We start from the raw sequence: 23,446 nt of genomic DNA on the forward strand, positions 1-23,446 counted from the left end.
TGGAATTTAGCGTCATGAGCGTCATTTAAGATGAATTAACTTGGATTGGTGTTATATACTGTATGTACAGTATGTCATTTGATTGCTGAAAACATTTTGAAAAATGTTATTAACAGAGCTTAGAAGATGTACTGTAATGCAAAACTAAATGAGACTTCTCAGCTAAAATTGCACAGAGTTTACTAGATCTTGCAAATCATTTAAATGGGTTAGGTATGTGGAACATGACCTATATGGATATATTGAGTAGGTACCTGAATGATAAGTACTTGGCTTGTGTAGAGACCATCTTTTCAATTGAAGTTGCTCTTTATTTGTTTAGGATCTCGGCCTGTGGTATTTCTGCAGCATGGTTTACTGGCAGCTGGAAGCAACTGGGTCACAAACTTGGCCAACAACAGCCTGGGCTTTATTCTAGCAGATGCTGGTTATGATGTCTGGATTGGAAATAGTCGTGGAAACACCTGGTCCAGAAAGCACAGAAGTATTCCAGTTTATAAGGATGCATTCTGGAGATTTAGGTAACGCCTTTGCTTTTATTTTTACTGTAATAACATATCACTGTATAATGGCTTGACAGATAACAAGCTTGCAGTGTTATTCCTTTGAATGGGTTTTTCATTGAACATAGAACAGTAAAGCACAGTACAGGCTCTTTGGTCTCTGTGCCAAATGTTTAACCTATTTTGTGATCAATTTAACTCTTCCCTCCCTCATAGACCTCCAGATTTTTGTCATTCATGTGCTTGTCTAAAATGCCTCCACCACCACCCCATGTTCCACTCATTTACCAATCTCTCTCTGTATAAAGAAAACCTACCTCTGACAACCCTCTGAACATTCCTAAAATTACATTAAAATTATGCTCTCTTGTATTAGTCTTTTCCACCCTAGGAAATGTCCATTCTATCTTTGCCTGTTAACATCTTGTACACCTTTACCAATTCATCCTCTTGCTCCAAAGAAAAAAAGCCCTAGCTCAGTTAACCATTCCTTGTAAGATGTGCTGTCTAATCCAAGCAGGCAGTATTCTGGTAAATCTTCTCTGTTTCCTCTCTAAGCTGCCAGATCTTGCCTATAATAAGGCAACCAGAACTGAACACAGTATTCCAAGTGTGGTTTTATAGAGCTGCAACCGTACCTCACAGCTCTTGAGCTCAATCCTGTGACTGATGAAGGCTAACATACCTTCTTATCACCCTATCAATTTGTGTGCTAACTTTGAGGGATCAGTGGATGTGGATCGGAAGATCCCTCTGTTCCTCCCCACTGCCAAGAATCCTGCCATTACCCCTGTATTGCCTTCATGTATGACTTCTAAAGTGTATCACTCATTTCAGACATTTTGGCCCCACCACTTTATTCTGGCTTCTACCCCCTTCCTTTCCAATCCTGATGAAGTGTCGGCCCAAAACGTGGACTGTTTATTTCTCTCCAAGGTTGTTGGCTGACCTGCTGAACACATCCAACATCTTTTGTGTCCATGTCCTAGCTCTTCTGTGATCGATCTACAGCAGGGACAATTTAAGTGGTCAATTAGCTACCAGCCAGCACACCTTTGGGATGTAGGAGGAGGAAGCTGGAGAAATGATGCTCTTGTGCAGTGACTCTGCAAATTGTACCTGAGGCCAGAATCCTACTTGGGTAGCTGGAGCTGTGTGACTGCAGCCTAATTACCCATGATGCACTACTTGGAGGCTCTCCTGGCCATCCATTTTCTATTTGAGTGGCTACGTTTTTTACCTGGTGCATGGTGCATGGCAATATAAGTGTAGTGAGGCCGGGACAAACTCCCTCCTAGGAACTGCTGATATCAACTAACCCAGATGTCTATATGTGTACAAAATCCTTAGATTGTTAATTTACAGATGAGCAGATTTGCTCATTTCTCCTGCAAAACACAATTCTTGACCAGAGAACTCATGTCTGCATACATCGACTCCATTCTTTTCCCCCTTGGTTTAGTATCCTACCAGCATCTGTGACAATTCACATGCTCTCCGTTGCCTCAACAACTTCAATGCCCTGGCCATGACCATTTTCACCATGGATGTCCAGTCCCTATACACTTCTATCCCCCATCAAGAAGGCCTTAAACCTCTCCACTTCTTTGTCGACAAAACACCCGACCAGTTCCCCTTCAACACCACCCTCCTCTGTTTGGCGGAACTGGTCCTCGCCCTCAAAAATTTTTCCTTTTGCTCCTCCCACTTTCTCCAAACTCAAGGAGTAGCCATGCATCTCAGCTATGCTTGCATTTTCTTTGGCTACATGGAACAGTTCATGTTCCAAGCCTTCCCTCCTAATGTTCCGCAGTTTTTTTGTGTGTTTCATTGACAATTGGTGCTGCTTCCTGCACCCATGCTGAGCTCATCAATTTCATCTACTTTGCCTCCAGCTTCCACGCTGCTCTTAAATTCACTTGGTCCATTTCTGATACCTCCCTCCCCTTAATCTCTCTGTCTCTATCTCTGGAGACAACTCTGTCTACTGATATCTTTTATAAACATACTGATTCCCATTGTTATCGTAACTATAGCTCTTTCCAGCCTGTCTCCTGTAAAAATGCTATTTCCTTTTCCCTTCATCTTTGCTGCATCTGTTTCCAGGAAAAAACTTCCTTTTTCAGGACATTAGAGATGTCCTTCTTCAAAGAACCATGTTTCCTTTCTTCTACCATTGATGCTGCCCTCACCTCCATCTTTACATATTCCTAGCTATCCATGCTCACCCCATCTTCTTGCCTCCTTAACAGGGATTGAATTCCTCTTGTCCTCACCTACCACCTCATGAGCCACTGCATCCAACACATCATTCTCTGCAACTTCCACCATCTCCAGAGGGATCCTATCAGGAAACTCATCTTTAATTCCTCTCTCTCCCCCACCCCTCACTTTCCACTTTCTGCAGAAATCACTTCCTCTGTTATTCCCTGGTCTCCCACTAATCTCCCTGTTGGCATGTATCCCTGTAACCTGCCCATTCACCTCCTCCCTCACCTCCACTCAGGGCCCCAAATAATCATTCTAGGTGAGGCTGCACTTCACCTGTGAACTTGTTGGGGTCGTCTATTGTGTCTGGTGTTCCGATGTGGCCTCCTCTACATCACTGAGACCCAGTGTAAATTTGGGGTCCGGTTTGTCAATCATCACTGCTCCATCCACAAAGAGTGGAATTTCCTGGTGGCCAACCATTTTAATGCTTATCCGCATTCCCATTCTGGCATGTTGCTCCATGGTCTCCTCTTCTGCCACGATGAGGCCACTCCCACGTTGGAGGAGCAGCACCACATGTTCTGTTAACGTAGCCACCGACCTGATGGCATGAACATTGGCTTTCCTTCCAGTAATTTTTATTTTCCCTCCTCCTTCCCTCTTCTATTCCCAATCTGGCCTCTTGCTTCTCCTTGCCTATCACCTCCCACTTGGCTTCACCCATCGCCTTCTAGCTTGCCCTTCTTCCTGTTGCCAACTTTTTAGTTCTGGCATCTTCACCTTTCCTTTCCAGCCCTAATGAAGGGTCTCAGCCTGGTGATTCACTTCCATAGATGCTGCCCGACCTGCAGAATTCCTCCAGCTATTTGTGTGCGTTGCTCTGTATTTCTAGCATCAGCAGAACCTCTCGTTTTATTCTGTAGTTTGTTCAGGTTAACTCTCTGGGACTTTTACTCATGAAATCACTAATTGATCTTTCGTTTTCCCCCAACTCTCACTGATGTGATTTCAATGAAAATACGCAATTCTTTGATCTTTTAAAATGCAGGTGAACCCCCACATTACCAACGGTTACCTTCCTTAAAAATAGTCTGTATCACAATTTTCTATCACATGAAACTGCATTGTTTATGCCTGCATCAAGGAACAAAAGTTTTTAAAAAAATGTGATTACTTACCCTTTTTTACTTAAATTCTGTGGGAATAAGTTTAACTCTGTAATAATTTATGAATCCTGTAAGTGGCAGGTGCTGTTATCTGAATGGCTAAAATGCAAGAGTTGCCTGTATTGTGGATTCTGTAACTGAAATGTCCGCACAGTTTCTTCAAAAAACTCAACCCAGAGTCTTATAGCTGCTGATTATGTGGTGGTTTCTTGAAATAACTAGGAGACGCAGAAGATTCTTCGAGAAAATTAAGCCTTTATTTGCAAACAAAAGCTGAGACAATGAATGAACGTGTCACTAATTGCCTGCCGAGCCTAGTTCACAGTATTCTTTATAGTAATTTCTTATCTTAGTTTCATTAGCATATACTTGTTCTAGTGCCTTGACTGGTTCTCACACCATCGTACAATCCTGACTAGTCTGCTCCCTGGAACACGTATCCCCCTTCCCGGCCTTGACTGGTCCCCATACCATCACACCACTCCACGATCCTGTCTATCACCGTTATCTCTACATGCTTACTTTCACTGTTAGCTACATTCTCAAGGCACTGATGCGTTCAATAGTGCAGAGGCAATACAGAGATTACATTCTGGCCAAAAAATTGGATACATAGCAAATAGCAAACACAAGGCTGGTCACATAGTTCTGGCCACACAGCAAACGTTGCAACTTTCTTCTCCAATAATTGCCAAGATGATATCATACTTTGTTCATTAAAATAATTAAACTATGTAGAAGATATAACAGTAAAACAGTACAGTAATAACAGAATTGGGTGTATCAATAATAAGATATTAATTCAGGAGTTGTGTCAGCTGTTCCAAATTTCACAAACATTTAATTAGTTTTAATGATATAGGATAATTTTGTTTTGAGAACAAATCAATGACAAAGCTGCCAAGTCATTGATATAACTAAAAATGCGAAGGGTCTCAGCCCAAAACATTGACTGTTGTTCATTTCCATGGATGATGCTTGACCTGCTGAATTCCTCCTGCGTGACCTGCGTGTTGCTTTGGACTTCCCGCATCTGCATAATTTCTTGTGTTTATGATTTTGCCTGCTTTTAATTTTTATATCAAAAGAAACTTGGAAAACCTACAGCACAATATAGGCCCTTTGGCCCACAAACCTGTGCCAAACATGTCCTTACCTGAGAAATTACTTAGGGTTACCCGTAGCCCTCTATGTATTTTTCTGAGCTCCATATACCTATCCAGCAATCTCTTAAGAGACCCTATCGTATCCACCTTCACCACCGTCTCTGGTAGCCCATTCCACGCACTCACCACTCTCTGCGTTAATTAAAAAAAAACTTACCCCTGACATCTCTGTACCTACTTCCAAACACCTTAAAACTGTGTCCTCTTGTGTTAGCCATTTCAGCCTTGGGAAAAAGCCTCTGACTATCCACATGATCAATGCCTCTCATCATCTTGTACACTTCTATCAGGTCACCTCTCACCCTCCATCGCTCCAAAGAGAAAAGGTTGAGCTCACTCAATGTATTCTCATACGGCATTCTCCCCAACCCAGGGAACATCCTTGTAAATCTCCTCTGTAAAGAAGAGTGAATATGTATGTGTATTCTGGATGATATTGGGTTGTGTTTTTATTTAAAGCTTTGATGAAATGGCCACCAAAGACTTACCGGCAGTGCTAAACTTCATCCTTGCAAAGACTAAACAAGAACAGTTGTACTATGTTGGTCATTCTCAGGGGACAACAATTGGTAAGTCAGGTGTTCAAATACATCAGTATAATTTGTCTTCATTGGAGTTTTGTTCATTATGTGCTAAATAGCACAAGATAGGATTGAAGTAGTTAATTTAAAAAAAGTAAAGTTGACTTTATGATGCAAGTTACTTTGCCCACATTTATCAAAACTGTTGTAAGCTTGAGGTCATTAGTCCAATTTTGAGTTGAGCAGTGTGGTTCCTTCAGTCCTGCTGACAAAAAGATATACGCCTTGACAACAAACCAATTTACCAAAAAAAAACCCACAGATGATGGTAATTTCACACAAAGCTGCAAAATGCTGGAGATACTCAACAGGTCAGACAACATCTTTGGAGAGAGGAACCAAGTATTCACTGTTTGTTTTGCCCTGACATAGCTGAATTGTAAGCTGTCAGTACCAAAAACATTTTGAAGCATTCAAAAATATCTTGAAGCTTAAAAATACCAAACTTAGTAAGTTAACAAATGAAAAAACCTTAAAATATTTAAAAGGAGAAACATTTCAAAATGCACAAAGAATTTTTACCAAATGCTATTTTAGAATGAAAGTCACTTGGAGGCTCTCACAGCCCCCCTTTCTCATTCAATCCAGCTGCAACTCCTTCCTGGTGTCTCTGTTCCTATCTGTTACAGTAAGATGAATGTTAATTTAAGATTATTCATCTCACCATTTAGGACAGCTGTAGATTAATTTTTTCATTGAGTTCCATGAAATCTTGAAACCATTTGTATGCTAGTTTATAACAATCATGGAGTACCTTTACTTCCTGCTGTGACATAGAGACAATGTGACGTGTATAGTTCATGTGAAGGAGACATTTTGGCACATTAGTTATTGCTGCTGCCTTAGCTCTAGGAACCTTGGTTCGATCCTGACCTCAGGACTGTCTCTGTGGAGTGGGCATGTTCTCCCTCGGGGTTTCCAGTCGCTCCAGTTTCTTCACGTTCCAAAGACATGCTGTCTAATTAATTGGCCACGCGAAATGAAAATTATGTCAGTGCAGGAAAAGTAATGACGCTATTAATATTCACCATATTAGTGGTGGAAACCTGTAAGGGTTTTGCAAATGCACAATTGTGTACCAAATTCCAGCAATTGATTTTTCACTTCTATGGGAAATGAGTGGAAATGAGGTTGCTCGGTGGGCAGCCATCATGGATCCTAGGGGCCTCCTTCAGTGTTGTAAGAAGCAATTGAGTTAGTGCATGGGTACAGGAATACTCCCGTTGTTCTCACTGTAAAATAAACCATGGAGGAGATAGTCCTGAAAATAAATGCGAATGTGTTATGAGTATAATCTAAGCCCATATGAATATCTTTTTATTTATTTAGAGATACAACATGGTAACAGGCCTTTCTGGCTCAGTGAGCCTGTCCTGCCCAATTATACTCGTGTGACCAATTAACTTACTACTAATGGATGTTTTAGTCAGATATTCTGGCTTATTTAAAAATGAGTGAAACTGAGCATTTTGATGGTGTGAGCCCCTTACTTGAGTGGCGGGGTGGAGATGTGCTTCTACCAAAGGCGCTCCTTCCCTCTGCTAGCCCAAGTCACCTTTGGGCAAGGTGTAGCATTTGCTTTGCCTCCCCCGATAAGGGCAGATGGTGGATGGTCACATGAGCAGCTGGTGCTTATGTCCTGGTCATGTGACCACTGATGCCAGCAATCTCTGAAGAGTATTGATAGTGGCTGGGGTCACCAATCTTGTAAATTGGGGTCACCAATCACCAACCACCCAGAAGAAGCAATGGCAAACCGCTGCTATGGAAAAATTTGTCAAGAACAATCGTGGTCACGGAAAGACTATGGTTGCACACGTCATACAACACAGTACATAACGAATGAACGAGCTCTTTACTTGAAAGAAAGGATATCTGTGCCTAAATTTTACCCAATCTGAGAGATCTGCAAAAACCAATGTGTTTATAAAAACTAAACAACCAATCTCAATCTAGGAACTAAAATGTTCTATCTTTTCTCATTTTTGCAGAGTATGAACATGCAAGTCTTTGGGATTAACATGGGAACAAAAATAAATTTTGAATTGGAAATAAAATTTATTCTAATTATTTTCAATATGTGTTGGATTTTGGAATAGTTTTGAGGGGCTGAGAACCAACACATACAAAACTGGAATTTTTAAAGTGCAAGATTATTAAAATGGTTTAGCACACCATTGTTGTTCACTTTCCTCCCTGTTCTTGACATGCCAGACGGCCAGTGCTCCGATCTTCAATCCACTCCAACGTTCCAGGGTCCGTCACATAACATTTCAGTTCTTTTTTTGTTCAGCGTCCCAACAGTCTGAATTCTTGAAGTATCCAACATTTGCCTCTAACTACTCACCATCCCCACTGTTCCCAATTAACCCTGACAATCAACAATGTTAAAAGTTAAAGTCTGTCCCGAGCCTTATAGGCTCATCAGGCCGTTGCTTATGCCGGTTTCCATGCCGTGAAGCGTCTGAGAGTACGAGACCCCCCCCCCCCCCCCCAGATAGGTCGCCAGTCTATTGCGAGGTTAACCCCACTTGGCCATGCGTCACACCAATCAACAATGCTTACTCTGTATTCATGACAGATGTGCATTTACACTTGCTGTCAGATTCCTTCCATTATAATGATGACTGCCAAAAGCTTCATGGAAAATTCTGCAACTACATTTCTTAAACCATAAATGGTTTGATTTTTTTTTAAAGTTGTTTATTTCTCGGATATAGGAGAGTTTTAATGATGATCTTCAGCTTCCACATAACATTCTGTTCTTCCTCCATCAGGTTTCATAGCCTTTTCTACAATGCCAGAGCTAGCAAAGAAAATTAAGTTATTTTTTGGCCTGGCTCCTGTTGCAACAGTTCAATATGCTACGAGCCCACTGGTAAAACTTGGTCTTCTTCCAGAGTTTTTAATCAAAGTAAGTGCCTGCTTTTTATTTTGATAACCATATTTGAATTGGGAAGAGAGGCAGTTTAACTGTAGGAGTTGGAGGGTGTATTGAAATTTGTGAAGCAATGGAATTTTCTATTCCATGGGTTCACTGGAGAAAGGGAGAGGCCACTGTCTGACTACTGCAGCTGATAACTGAATAAAGCTGCTAAGCTTCATTATTTGGTGTTCAGTTGATATGATGCACATGACTTGAGGATTGTGATTAAATTGTGCTTTGAGTTTGTAGTCATACAACACAGAAATAGGCCCTTTGACTTATGGCATCCGCACTCCCCATCGAGCACAAGTCATATACGAATCCTAATTGATCTGTGTTTCCATTCGCATCCCTATCACCTTCTCCACCTCTTCTGCCATCACCCATCTACCCTCTACAGTAGCCACTTAACCTACCCACCAACACAATTTTGGCATGGTTCCTGTGACGCGCCAGCCTTTAAAGGCATGGAAAGGAGTTGGTGGGTTTATAGCTGGGAGGTCTTAGTTCCAGGTTCCCAACAAACACCACTTAAAAATAAATACCTAGTTATGGCCATAAAACACCTCCTCTAAATGTGCCCCTGCACTCCGCTGACATTACTTTCGGTTTGATGATGGTAGTTTGTGTGAAAAGAAAGGTGTATCATTCACTAACCCAAGCGATTTTGCAGATGCTGGAAAGCCAGAGTAACACACAAGATGCTGGAGGAACTTGGCAGGTCAGGCAGCATCTGTAGAGGGGAATGAACTGTTGGGACAAGACCCTTCATTCAGCATTTTCTATGCATCATTTATTATGCTTTTCTCATTCATGGAATATGTCTCTAACTTTTGTAAACTTGCTGAGCAGTCAATCGACTAAACAAGCTTGCATGGATCAACTTCCACTTGCTTTTTCAGGGCATCGTGCCAGAGTTGTTCCAGATAATCGGGAGAACTTCCCCAGTAGAAATCTCATCCTAAGTCTGTTACTACCATTGAAGTATTTAGGTTTTGCCTAACTTGTTAGTGACTTTTTTTTTGGCATTATTGTTTTCAGGATATTTTTGGGAGACGGGATTTCCTTCCACAGAACAAGATAATAAAGTGGCTTGCTACACACGTGTGTGACCACTCTTGTATTGAGGAGCTGTGTGCCAATATGTACTTCATAGTATCTGGATTCAATACAAAGAATCTTAACATGGTAAGCATAACAGAAGTTTGAATGCTGGAAGAAATGTTGAGAATGTGTATGAAAGAAAGTCTATTTCTATTACTTGGATTTTACTATTAATGTCGTATAATCCAGCGCACTCAGAACTTTGCTGGTCCAGCAGATTTTTTGGACTGTTGCATGCTATTGCTATAACTATCCCATCCCACTTTAAATTCACTGATTTCAGATGTTATTTAGGATTATTAATTTTTTCTAGTGAACTCTGTATAGTTTTTAAAAAGTTCGTGAACAAGGGCCCCACTGAGTTCGCGTAGAATGTAAGCATCACTTGCAGTGATTTTTTAAGATTGTCCATAATAACAGTGTGGCAATCGGTGCTGCTCCAGGGATCTGACTCCAATAGTGAACTCAGGTACTGGCTCTGGAATTTGCAACAGTATCTCCTTTTTCTAAACAAAAACGTACAAGGTGCAGTCTGTCCTCATCTGGAATCACAGCATATTTCAGATATATTTGGACTCTTTGTTTCTATAATTGTAGTTAAAAGTATTGCATCCAATATGTTTATTGATTCACTTTTCTTTAATTAATGCTTTGCAGAGCCGAATTCCAGTCTATTCAGCCCATTGCCCAGCTGGAACATCTGTACAAAATATTCTCCACTGGAGTCAGGTACAAACTCTGAACATGTCATCAATGTCCTCATTTGTTGCAAATGTTGCCATTTGTTGTGATGGAAAAATAGCTGGTTCTTTGAGTCTCAACAGTAGAGGCCTGGACACACACAGTTGTAATAGTAAGGAATTTATTTACAAGGGGAAGTTGGGTCAACACAAGCGACTACAATGTTCTAACAAAAAACGTTTAGGGTTAACACGTGTGGGGAAGTTCAAGTCGGCTGTATAATACACAGGAAGTGGTGTGGGGACGGGGTACAGTTACACAAACAAAGAACAAGGGAAAAGCACTACAACAGCTATCCCCCTTGACCTTGGATAGCTGCGGCTCCCTTACCAGAACAAACGATAGACCTTCCCAAACATAAATCAATGCACTTACCTCCAATGAGGTGGTCTGTAAGAGAGAGCGAGCCAGGCACATGTCTCACCTTTTATAGCATGGGGCTGGGCGAGATGATCCAATTAAGGTGACCGATAATTTAGGGGTGCATTGATTAGTTGGGAGAGACCAAATGTTGATTGGCGTGTGGTGTGTCCTCCGACCAGCCAGGTGGCAATGCATCTGTCACATGGCCAGTATCTCTGGGTACACCATCTCAAGATGATTGTCTAGAAATTCAGTATTGCTTGAATAAATGCTATTGTGGGTGAACAATGGGAGGCTGCACAAGTTTTCCCTTGCGGAGGACTCCGGTAGAAATGTTTTGCTATCATGAGTACCAATCTATCCTGAATAACTAGAGCAAACTTCATTGTGGAGTGTTGAGGGGGTGATTGACTACTGCGGGGATGGTGTCTGTGGTATAGTGGTTAGCGCTCCGGGGATTCAGACTGTTTGGGTACTGAGCGTTGGAAATCTGGAATATCACGTGTCAGGGGTCTGCAGCTTTGGAGTGGATTGGAGGCCTGTCAAGAACACTGGCCAATTGCCTCACATTGCTGTTTTAAGACCAAATGCGTGTTTGGATGAGTGGACCGCCAATCAGAGTGGGATCTGTGGCAGAGGAGGAGCATCACAGTGCTAGTGGGTGTGAGGGGTTGGATACTTAATCAAATTGGGGCCTGGGGAGAGACTGGACATGCAGTGATATTCTAAAAACATTGGCAGCGAAGGAGCAAATTGGGAATTGAAAGCCAAGGAAACAACTCGAAGAAAGAGCTGTCTGCAAGCTGATTTAGGACATGATAGTGACGGAGCTGGCCAAGACCTGGATTACGTATCTCTGGCAGGTAGTGAATGTACCCACTTACCCTTGTCTCACCAATGTACTTGTGATAGATTAATTTGTCCATGTAAACTGTCTCTGCAAGGACAATGCAGTGATCTCTTCTACCAAGGTCCCATCGTTACATCAAGATGCCCTTCAGAATATTCATTATATTATAGTTTGCCTAGTAAGATAATCTACTTTGACCTTGATTGTTCTTGCCAAATTTTTCCATAGAAAAGGTTTTCCATTGCCTTCTTATGGGCAGTGTCTTTACAAGGTGGGTGGCCCCCAACCATTACCAATACTCTTCAAAGATTGTCTGCCTTGTGTCAGTGGTTACTTGGCCAGGAGTTGCGATATGCACCAGCTACTCATACGACCATCCACCCCCTGCTCCCATGGCTTCACGTGCCCCTGATTGAGTGGAGCGGGGGCTAAACAGGTGCTTCACCTTGCCCAAGAGTGACTTGCAGGCAAGGGGAGGGAAGGAGCGCCCTCTACCTCCTTTGGTAGAGACATATCGCCACCCACCATCCTGTAGTACAAGATTATATATGGAAAGAGCAAATTATGTATCCAGTAGATAGAGCTAAACCACCTCAAAACCAATACATCAAAGTCAGGCAGTATCAATGGAGGGGAATAAACAGTTGATATTTCAGGCTGAGATCCTTCATCAGGACTTGGCCTGAAACCTTGATTGTTTATTCTGAAATCTTAATTGTTTATTCCCCTGACTTGCTGAGTTCCTTCAGTATATTGTGTGTGTTGTTTAAGATTTCCAGTATCTGCACTCTCTTGTTTACAATATATGTTATCAAAATTCAGCAGCCCTACCCCATCTAGTGAGAAAGCTTGAACAATGTCCTTATCCTTCATAAGGTACGGGCCCAGTACGCGAGTTCCTGAGACAGAGCTGTACATGGGAAATGTCAAGTAGGCAGACCATGTCAACTTGGCCTTGAAATCCCCATCATCAGGAAAGACAGTTTTCAGCCAGGTTGTTTCATCCTTGTGATATCAATAAATGGCCAAGAGCACTAAGTACAGTAGAGACTATCCCAGTGTAGTGCTGAAGATCTATGCTCCAGAATTAGCTACACTCTAGCAGAGCGGTTTCAACACAGATATGACATTAGCATGCATCCAAGAATGTGGAATATTACTGAATTACGTCCCTTGGACAAAAAGTAGGGTATTGTAGCGGTGTGCTACATGCAGTGCTGAAATAACGATATGCAGTTGGTGAGTTGCAGTTGCAAAAGAGATTTATTCGAACTTCGTGGCCTCGCTTTAAAGCCTTCCTATTCCTGCCCTCCCCGGGCGGGAATGTTGTAGGGGGCGCATATTCACAGTCCCGTTCTGCGCGCGGGCTTTTCCCCTTGCTGGTGAGAAGGCCTGGCGACCTTTTTGAGGCCGGCCTCAATGCCGGTGCGCGCCACTTTGTGAGCCGGTTCGAGTGCGCAGCATATCATTTTGATTAAATCGCTTCAATTATCTGTAAAATGATAGTGGTATGAAGCGATATGAGACTTGCTCATCAGTAAACAACTCATCATTTTGGGGTTTTACCAGTTCTGTGGCTTAAGAACTTATTGTAGACTTGCTTCAAACATGGACCAATGAGTTGAGGTCCGAAGGTTTTGGGCAAATCTAACTGGGCATCTAGGCACCGGATTGGTGAAGCCTTGCACTGGCAAGGCCCGTTTTGGTGTTTGATCTTCTGCTGCAGATGTCAACTGGACTAAGGCCCAGCTGATGAACTGGAGCTTTACACATTTTGAGCATCAACAATATGCCACCAGATTCCAGGTCATTTTGAGAGGATAAGTCTTTGAAGGTGGCATTGTGTTAGGAATGCACCGTAATGGCCTGCTTCCCCCAAAGAGGAAGTTTAAGTGGGGTGACCACTGGTGGAAGGGGTGCAGTAGCGATTGATATCTGGAGATGTAGGTCACCGATCAGGAAATTGGGGCCTGAGGGATAGGGGAGGTAACGGGGTGCTGCAGGATTGGGGATGATTAGGAGGCTGAATAGAGATTGGGAAGTGAATAACCAGGGAAGAGAGTGGAAACATGAGGAAACCTGCAGATGCTGGAAATTCAAGTAACACACACAAAATGCTGGTGGACCGCAGCAGGCCAGGTAGCACCTATAGGGAGAAATGCAGTCGACATTTCGCGCCAAGACCCTTCGTCAGGACAAACTGAAAGAAGAGATAGTAAAAGGTTTGAGAGGGGGAGGGGGAGATCCAAAATGATAGGAGAAGACCGGAGGGGGAGGGATGAAGCTAAGAGCTGGAAAGTTGATTGGCAAAAGGGAAACACAGCTGGAGAAGGGAAAGGATCATGGAACAGGAGGCTTAGGGTGAAAGAAAGGGGGAGGGGAGCACCAGAGGGAGATGGAGAGCAGGCAAGGAGTGATTGTGAGAGGAGCAGAGAGGAAAAAAAAGGGGGGGGGAATAATAAATAGATAAATAAATAAGGGATGACGAAGGGTCTCGGCCCGAAACGTTGACAGTGCTTCTTCCTATAGATGCTGCCTGGCCTGCTGCTTTCCACCAGCATTTTGTGGAGACAGTGGAATGCAGGATTGGGGTGGGAAGGTGTTGAGGGTTATTGTTGCTGCAAGTATGAAAGCTGAGTGATGACCTTACCTGGCAGTCTTCCCAGTCCTGAGCTGTGAAGACTATATCGTCCTCGGAAACCCCGCGGGGAAAGGTATCAATACCTTTTCAACCTGCATTAGGTGAAGTGTTTGGTGGAGCCGAACTGGGGAAATTTCCAAAGGGAAGCTGAATTTCACAGAGATGATAGTTAATGGGTTCAGTTTGTGTGAGATAAGCAGATTGGGCATTTGAAGTGTCTGGCAACTGGTGTACACTTGTGCTTTGTATTAGTTGGGTGAGAAATGATTTTTTGATCATGTGATGTTTGTTTTCCAGAATATAAAGACAGGAAGATTTCAGGCTTTTGATTGGGGTTCCGATGATGAGAATATGGCTCACTATAATGAGGTAATGTACAGCAAATTGCCCATGGAGGGGAATTGGTGTCTTTTGATAGGTTGTATTCTGTATATCCTGCAAGGTGGTTCTGATATTTTATATCATTGCTGGACTCTAGATTTATTACAATGACAATATCCTTGCCAGTATTATGCTCCGAAATTGATGAAGTCAGGATTTCCACAAGTGCATGATTGAACCCGATCCCAGAAGTGTTGTACTGACCAACCTGCCTCCACCAGCTGCCACATCACGACAAATCATTGAATTGATACCGATTTCTGTTACTTATAAATTGATGAGTCTGGAAACTTCACATGCATAATGCTGTGTCCCACCCTCCTGTATTTATGTATTTGAATGTTTGTGGAGAGGGGGTGAGGTGGATTTGATGAATGAAAAGGACCAGTTCCAGGTGAATTTGGACCACTTCCAGCCCTCCATCTCCCCTGCAACACCAACATCATTTGTGGCAGGTTTATTGTGTTGTCGTTTCCCATATAACATTTATTTCAATTATATACAGTATACTCAGTGGCCATGTTACCAGGTGCAGGAGTGTAGTCTTCTGTTGCCATTGTCCGTCCACTTCAACATGTGTACTTAGAGATGTTCTTTGGCATACCATTGTTGTAATGTGTCACCTTCCTGTCAGCAAGGGCCAATCGGGCCATTCTCTGCTGACCTCTCTCATTTAACAAGGTGTTTTCACCCACAGAACTATCACTCACTATGTTTTGTTGTTTTTTGCACCATTCTCTGTAAACTCCAGATCTGCAGTTTCTGGGAATCTCTAACTACCTCTTCTGGCACTAACAATCATTCCACTGTCAAAGTCACTTGGATCACTTTTGTTCCCCATTCTGATGTTTGGTCTGAACAACAACTGAACCTCTTGACATGTCTGCATGTTTTTATGCATTGAGTTGCTACCACATGATTGGCTGATTAGATATTTGCATTAATGAGTAGGTGTATCTAACAAAGTGGCCAGTTTGATTCCATGTGCAAACAAATTTATTTCCATCTGGGAGAGCTTCTTAAAACCTCAACTTAAGACCTTCAAGATTGAAATCATTTACCCTTAAATCCTTGAGCCTTGTCTGCACCCCTGCATCAAAACTACACCTACGCCAAAACTATGCCACTCGATCTCCAAACAGCCCATTGATCTGAAGCCCCTGAATTTGACCCAACTATTTACTATTGTTGCTGATTCCAATTTCCCATTCCCATCCCAGTCTTCAAAGTCTTTGATTTGATTTCTGTTTTCCAACTATCCAACCTTGAGAATGGCCATATACATCCCGAAAGAGAGAACCTGCAGTATGTCCAATACCGGGTGAAACGCAAAGTCTTTGGGGTAACTGCAAGTCTTTGTTTTTGCTATTGCTTTGCTCGCGCTTGAGTACTTGGTGGCAGAGCCTGTGCTTGCTTTTTTTGCTGGTGGGGGAAGGGGAGATTGTGCTCACTGCCACTTACGTGCTGGGGAGGAGTTGGGGGGGGGGGAGTTCTTCAGGGTTCTAACATTTAACTGTCCTTCATTCTTTGGGGCGCTCCTCTGTTTTTGTGGCTGGTTGCAGAGAAGAAGTATTTCAGAATGTATATTGTGTACATTTCACAGACATTAAATTGTACCTTTGAACCTTTGAAATATAAATAATATCTTATTCCTGCACAAAAAATGCTGCTTGACCCATTGAATTTCTCCAGCAGACTGTTGCTCCAAACTCCAGCATCAGCTGTTGCTTTGTGTCACTACTATTTTTATTGCCAGCTGAAATGTACAAGGTTTGGTAGATTTGATGTGGCAAAATGGACAGCCACTCAGTGCCTGCACTACAGGCAGTCCCCGGGTTACATACGAGTTCTGTTCCTGAATGCGTCTTTAAGTCGGATTTGTACGGAAGTCGGAACAAGTACATCCAGTATTATTTAGCATCAGTTAGTCAAACGTTTATCTTGGTATATAGTATATATTTTACCTTTCTATGCATATATAACACTTAAGAAACATATGTATTCCAATAATTAAACCACTGCGTTGCTTAGTAATAATTGTAGCTTTCATTGGGGCAGCACCTTTCATATGCTCCATTATTCTCACTTTATCTGTTATCCTTTAAAATTGTACCGATCGTTGACCGACTGTAGCCTAATGCTTTTCCAATGACCGATGGCGTTTCACCTCTTTCCAAACGCTTTATTATTTCCACTTTATTTTCAGTCGCGATCGCTTCCCATCAATGGAACAGAAACACTGCCGGCAGCGGCTCCCGAGCTTTGCCGGCTCCCGAGGTCCACTGGGTCCTAAAGTCCACTGCACTGAGACTGGCTAAATGGGACAATTGGGGGATGCGCTGGGTTTGGGTATTTGATCCTCCAAAATATAAAGCTTGGAAATTTAAACTGGAGGTGGCGGAGAATTTTTTAAGAGGTCGAGTTGCGAGCTCGACATCAACCCAGCACAGATGGCACGGAGTCACTAGATCAACTTCAGCCCAGCATGGGAACAGTCTATCACTGGATCGAACTCGGGGAAACTCCATTCTCCAGCCCGGCGCTAGTCTCACTGCGCAACGAGCGGACTGGAATGGGTGGGGGAGGGGTTTGCGGGGGGTGTCAGGGTGAATCTTACTAAGAAAAATTTAAGCCAAATACTATCTTAAACACTCAACAGAGTGTCAACGGCAATGACTTAAAATGGCGGACGGCGTTCTCCTTCCTCGTTTCGTAAGTACAAGTTGTCCGTAAGTCGGACATTCGTAACTCAGGGACTACCTGTATTCCTGTCTACCCTTACTGGTAGACTAAAGTTTCTCAGCACATGGAATCACATCAGTAAGAACCCCACAACTTTTTTTAAATATATATAAACTGATTTATTGGCCAAAGATTTTATTTTGCTCGGTCATTTTCAGGTATGCTTAGTATACTTTGATATTCAATATTTTAATATTTTTTTAAAAATCTGGGTGTTATTGGCAAGGCCAGCATTTATTGCCAGTGTCTATTTGGCCTCGAAGGTGGCGGTGAGTTGCCACACTGAATGGTTTGTGAAGCTGCTCCCACAGAGCTATTGAATAGATGCCTCCAAGACTTGTGTTCAACAACGAAGGATTGGACTGGTGATATACTTCCAAGTCAGGATGGTCTGTGGCTTGGAAGGTAATCTGCAGCTAGTGGGGTACCTGTGCTCCTGAAGCCCTAATTTTAGTTGCTAGAGTCATTTCTTTAGAGCAAAATCTGGTTCAGGTTCATCTAACATATTAGTTTCTTCATGACAAACCTGTTTAAGATCTGAACTTTAATGATTCTTTTATACTATAAGTAATTCTTCATGCTCCTGCGTGCTGTGCTTCTCACTTGCATCAAGGTCTCAGTAAACTAGAACCATTCTTCAATTAATTTGCCCAAAGACGGAAACCGTGATTGCATTCTAGAATGAAGCACACTTAAGAAGGATCCTAAATAGTTTGAGATAAATTTACATTAATTTTTTTTTGTTGCTACCTTTGATAGTTCGGTAAAATACTCCTGATTGTTACTTTTATATTTAACATCAGTTTGTGGGACTTCGTTGTGTTGCATTGAAATCAACTCTCCAATACTAAAGGTCCTTCACCCTACTGAGATATAATATGGGAGTGAGGCCCCTGGGGTCTGGAATTGAAGTAAGTACTGATTTTCATTTTGGAAATACTTATTTCATCTCAGTTCACAATTATCTGGATCCTAGAGTTTGGGATGGCCAGCTTCCAATTTCATCACAAAATAAGTTTCACTGCAGTCAGGAGAGGTACATAAATATCCCAAAGAAGATTCCTCATGTGGATATCACCTTGTCTCAGCTCCATCCTCTTAACCCAGTATATTTAAACTAGAAATTGACTGCACTGACTTATGTTTGTGTTGTGACAGAGTTCTAATCTCCTTTTGTTTCTCTTGACCAGACAATACCACCTCTATACAACATAAAAAAGATGAATGTTCCCACTGCTGTCTGGACTGGAGGTCATGACTGGCTGGCTGATCCCACTGACGTGACTACGTTGCGACATAAATTGCCCAAGTTAATTTACCATAAGGAAATCCCAGATTGGGAACATCTGGATTTCATCTGGGGCCTGGATGCTCCATCACGCATGTACAGTGAAATCCTCAATCTCATGAAAAAATATCGCTGAGTCTGGAACAACATGCTGTAAACATTTTTTAAAAGTAGAGTTTGTGTTTTCTAGATTTTCTCTTTCAGCTGCATTACTGGGATCATTGATGGTCTCAGGTAGTTCTTAAAAAATTATATACGATAGTTTAAGTAAAGATTGTGCCTGAGCTATGTTTTTGCAAAATGAATATGTACATGTTCAGATGTCTAATCCCACACCTTCTGATGGTTATGGGAAAATGTTGGGTCTGATGTGATTTGTCATTGTTCACATTAGCTTTACCACTGACAAGAAAAAAAACTGATCATGCTTATAATTGCAACACGGCCAAGTTTTTCTATTGGGTGTCTTGATAAAGACTAAGTAGATTAAAGACAGTCTTTTTAAAATTGATTTTTATTCTTTTAAATGTTTTCTGCTCAGAGTGAGCACTTTTTTTTAAAGCACTGCTGGCCTTGGAATGGACTTCTGTCATGAAGTATGGAGCTCTAGTCAACAGAGCAGTGATTATACAGGGTATTGAAGACAATGAATTCCTCAGCGTCCTTAATTTCAGAAGTAATTAATGTATCTGATTCTTTTTCAGATAATCATAATAATAATGTGGAACCCTATCCACTGGATTCTGTATTTTGATACTAATACCACTAGTTTAAATTTTCAACAATAATTTTATTACTGAATGCAGACTTCATGAAATAGATCTTAACTCATTACATGGGACAATCTACACCTCGTCATTCGAGGTCAGAAAATAGTTCAAAAGCTAGCTTTGTTTCATTTAAATATTTGGATTTCCACACAAAAAAACATTGAATGACCTGGTGTGGACTTGCCAATATTGTGATAGAAAACTTGAAGGAACTCTTTACTGTGTGAGATTTTTTAATATGGAAATTACTGTACAATGTACTGTGTATGTTAATCAAAATGGCTTCTTTGTTTTGTTTAGAGTAGGAATGCTTCTTTGTATGATAAGTGATTTCTCTGGCAGTTGTTTAGCTTTAGACTTGCTGATATCGGGATTGTATTCCTTTGTTAACCAATGGGGGAATGTTATTTTGTCTTGTGGGTCTGGGAGCTTGGGAATTTTCATGGTCTTTTCAGGGGAGAAGGGAAGAAGACGCCGAGGAAGGTGGACGTGCGCTGCACTGCTCGGTCGACCACCGGGTGGTCCCAGGTGCGAGGACGTGGAGGTCGGACGAAAGCGACGATGGGTCGAATGGTTCGATGGTTGAGCTCCAACGATGTGCACTAAACTGACTGAACTTTGATAAGTTGGTGCCTTTTACTTTATTTTCTTTTCCTTCATGTATATTGTATTGCATAGTGCTCTTTTAGTTTTAGTAAAATCTTTAAAGTGTATTCCATAACAGTATCTGATATGAGTTTCATATGGTGTGTGTGCATGCGGCATAAACTTGATTCTCACAGCACCTGCGTGTACGGGAGGTGGGGTTGGTGAGTGGCTGGATCTCCTATTCTTCTAGACATATACCAGCCTGTTGGGTAAGTGTTACATTATTATTGTATAAAGCAATATCATTGATGTCTTGGGTGTAGTTTTAATGTACTTTCAATAGCATAATTTGAATTTGTAACATTTAATGCAAGTCAGATACTGAGCACAACTCCACCTGGTCCGGTAAACTGGAATAATGAGCGCATCATGCAGAGTGACAATTCATTGTTCCATTATGTACTGACCTTGCTAGTACAGGGTGGGAGTCCCTTTTCTCATTTAAAATGTTTGCAACATAAATTTGTAAAACTAGCCACAAAGTAACAACTTTCATTTTCATTTTCTTTAGTAATGTCTGTGGATTTGCTGTGAACCTGACAGCTTCTGGTACATTGCAATCAATGTGTATTTGTGTTAATTCAGAACAAGCAGGGTTGAGGTATCTGTCAGCATTCATAGCTGAATTTCAGAACAATAGATATAAGGTAGCGATAACCTGAACATAATTGCTATGGTGCTTAAAGATTGTAATGCTGGTGGATGATGATGCAAAACTTCTGAACTGCAGAAGATAGTTGTAATACTGTGAAATCCATCAAGTTTGCCTCTTGTTTTATAGTGCCTTGTCATATGTCTTGCTATTACAATGGATCAATTTCAATAAAGAGTAAGCTACTATGCTTTCACATTAATTATAAAATATTGTGTCCATTTTTAAACAGACTTGAATGGTAAACCAATTGCAGTGCATTTGGACTTTAAGGTACTATATGGAATTAAAATAAATTGTAAAGTGGTTAACAATGGAGATTGAGGATTTGTTAATGAAGATGAGTAGGATTACACCTTTGTCTTGTGATTGGCTAATGCAGACAAGATGTTTCATTGCCACTTCATTTTGCAAACCACATCCCTCAGCACCCCCCCCCCCCCACTAATGCAGCAGCACTCGGTAGCTCTACTGATCAAGCTGTACTTTTAACTTCAAGCTGATTATTGTTGCAATTTACATTAAGAACTGAAGAATGGTTCTTGATTACAAGAGGCTGAGCAAGGAATACTTGTTCAAAGTTTAACTGTGTTACAAACAACTCTGACCCTTTGAAAAGCCAAAGTACCAGAGAGAGCTGAAGTTAACAATGAGCCCCACAGATCCTGGGAAGTGAATACCCACTGGAACAAGAGATTGCCAGAATTAGCACAAGCTTCAGCAAGCAAAATAAAATCAAGAAATCAAAATTTTGGATGTTTCCACCATTCCCAGCACCCAGAAAAAACAATTAAAGTTTGATACAGGTGAACCTCAGTGTTAATGAAGATTACATTCCTAGAAATGGTCTGTATTGCTATTTTCAGTAATGCATTAACGACACCTGTCAACCAATAAAAAATTAAATAAAGTGTTGATTCACTTCCTTAAGCTCCAACCCCCTCAATTTCCATGAGAACACATTTTATTCCACATCTCTAATTTATGGGAAATGATGTGCAAGTTCCTGAAATGGTGAATTTCTGTAAATCAATAAACATTACATGGGGGTTGCCTCTGCAGAGGAAATATTCCAGAAACAAGTTTCGAAGAATCTTATTTAAAAAGTAGAGCCACCAACTGTTGTCATAAAGTATTACAAAGGTGACATTTCAGCTTGACAACAGTACAGCACTGAACTAATAAACCAGACAGAATTCCAAGAAAAACTTAAAAATCAGGCAGCTACATCTGAACGTCTGTACAGAGGAAGCAGTGGAGTAGCTGGAGTTACTAAGCAACTGTGAAATGCTGAAGTTAGGCCTTCCCACAAGTGGTTGTTATTGGCTCTGGACCAAGCATTGGGAAGAAACTGGTCAGAGAATAGATCCCCTGGCTCGGAGGAACATTCACTATATCGAGGGAGAGAGCTGGGATGTTGTGGAGAGGAAGTTTTCAAAAGCAAGTTAGGCTCCCAAGCCAAAACTCAGGTTGATCCCCCAACCTACTGTGGTTCTTCAAGCCAAGGTTGATGCCTTATGCAAAGAATATAAAAGTGGAGAATGAATCCTTGCCCTTGGAACTGCATCGCTGTCTGGGATTAGTAGGAACTGCAGTTCTGCCTGAAGGACCAAGTTCAATACAAGCCATGCTCATCACCAGATCCTGTTTGAGGAGCAGCTCCAAGGGGTTCTTGACTGCCAACACACCTAGAAGCTTGTTCACACACAGCAGGCAGCTTTGAGCTTTCTACCTTCCAGAGACGTGTGGAAGAATTTCTGCAGGGCATAACTGAGATTGCTGCAACTTGTGACGCATCCAGATTACAGAGCACAAGATACGGAAGGGAGAGCTGGAAACGGAAAACCAACATCCAAGTACAGATCTAGGGTCACCAGATAGAACATATAGGACTAATCCCAGTTGGAGAGAGAAAAAAAAAATACCAGTGCACCTGTTCCAAGTAATATAATTGAGATGCAGCCATAATAGGGCTTGCTGAATTCTCACCAAATCTTGTAACACTAGCAAGTTCATTGCACCATTCACTACAAACAAGTGAAATGGACGGGGACGGAAGCCCATATCCCTACTATCCATGTAACTATCCGAACTTTTCTTGAGCCTCGAAATCGAGCTCGCATGGACCACTTGTGCTGGCAGCTCAATCCACACTCTCACGACCCTGGAGAAGAAGTTTCCCCTCATGTTCCCCTTAAACAACTCACCTTTCACCTTTAATGCATCACTTCTGGTTGTAGTCCCACACAACCTCAGTGGAAAGAGCCTGCTTGCATTTACCCCATTTAACTCCTCTTAATTTTGTATAAATCCATCAAATCTCCTCTCAATTTTCTATGTTCCAAGGAATAAAGTCCTAATCTATTCAATCTTTCCTTGTAACCCAGGTCCTCCAGACCCAGCAACATCCTTGCCAATTTTCTCTGTACTCTTTCAACTTTATTTATATCTGTCTTGTATGTGGGTGACCAAAACTGCACAGAATATTCCAAGTTAGGCCTCATCAATATCTGGTACAACATCCCATCTCCTGTACTCTGTAATCTGATCTATGAAGGCCAATGTACCAAAAATTCCCTCCCCCAACCCTGTATACCTGTGATGTCACTTTCAACTAATTATGGACCTGTATCCCAGATCCCTTTGTTACACCACAATCCTCAGTGCCCTACCGTTCACCATGTAAGACCACCCTGGCTGGTCCTACTGAACT

At 41.8% G+C, this 23,446-nt stretch overlaps 1 protein-coding gene across 1 annotated transcript in view; it reads left to right on the forward strand.

Moving 5' to 3' along the window:
• LOC132379505 (lysosomal acid lipase/cholesteryl ester hydrolase-like) overlaps nt 1-20,924 on the forward strand; it is a 39,770-nt gene extending 18,846 nt beyond the window's left edge. Inside the window, exons 4-10 of the mRNA XM_059947465.1 lie at nt 323-521; nt 5,506-5,615; nt 8,405-8,541; nt 9,595-9,741; nt 10,315-10,386; nt 14,550-14,621; nt 18,566-20,924. Coding sequence (XP_059803448.1) covers nt 323-521; nt 5,506-5,615; nt 8,405-8,541; nt 9,595-9,741; nt 10,315-10,386; nt 14,550-14,621; nt 18,566-18,799 — 971 coding nt within the window. The 3' untranslated portion in view covers nt 18,800-20,924. The remainder of the gene's footprint in view (nt 1-322; nt 522-5,505; nt 5,616-8,404; nt 8,542-9,594; nt 9,742-10,314; nt 10,387-14,549; nt 14,622-18,565) is intronic.
• Nucleotides 20,925-23,446: the final 2,522 nt, after the last annotated feature.

This window comes from Hypanus sabinus, chromosome 22 (assembly GCF_030144855.1).
Source record: "Hypanus sabinus isolate sHypSab1 chromosome 22, sHypSab1.hap1, whole genome shotgun sequence".
Taxonomy (NCBI): domain Eukaryota; kingdom Metazoa; phylum Chordata; class Chondrichthyes; order Myliobatiformes; family Dasyatidae; genus Hypanus; species Hypanus sabinus.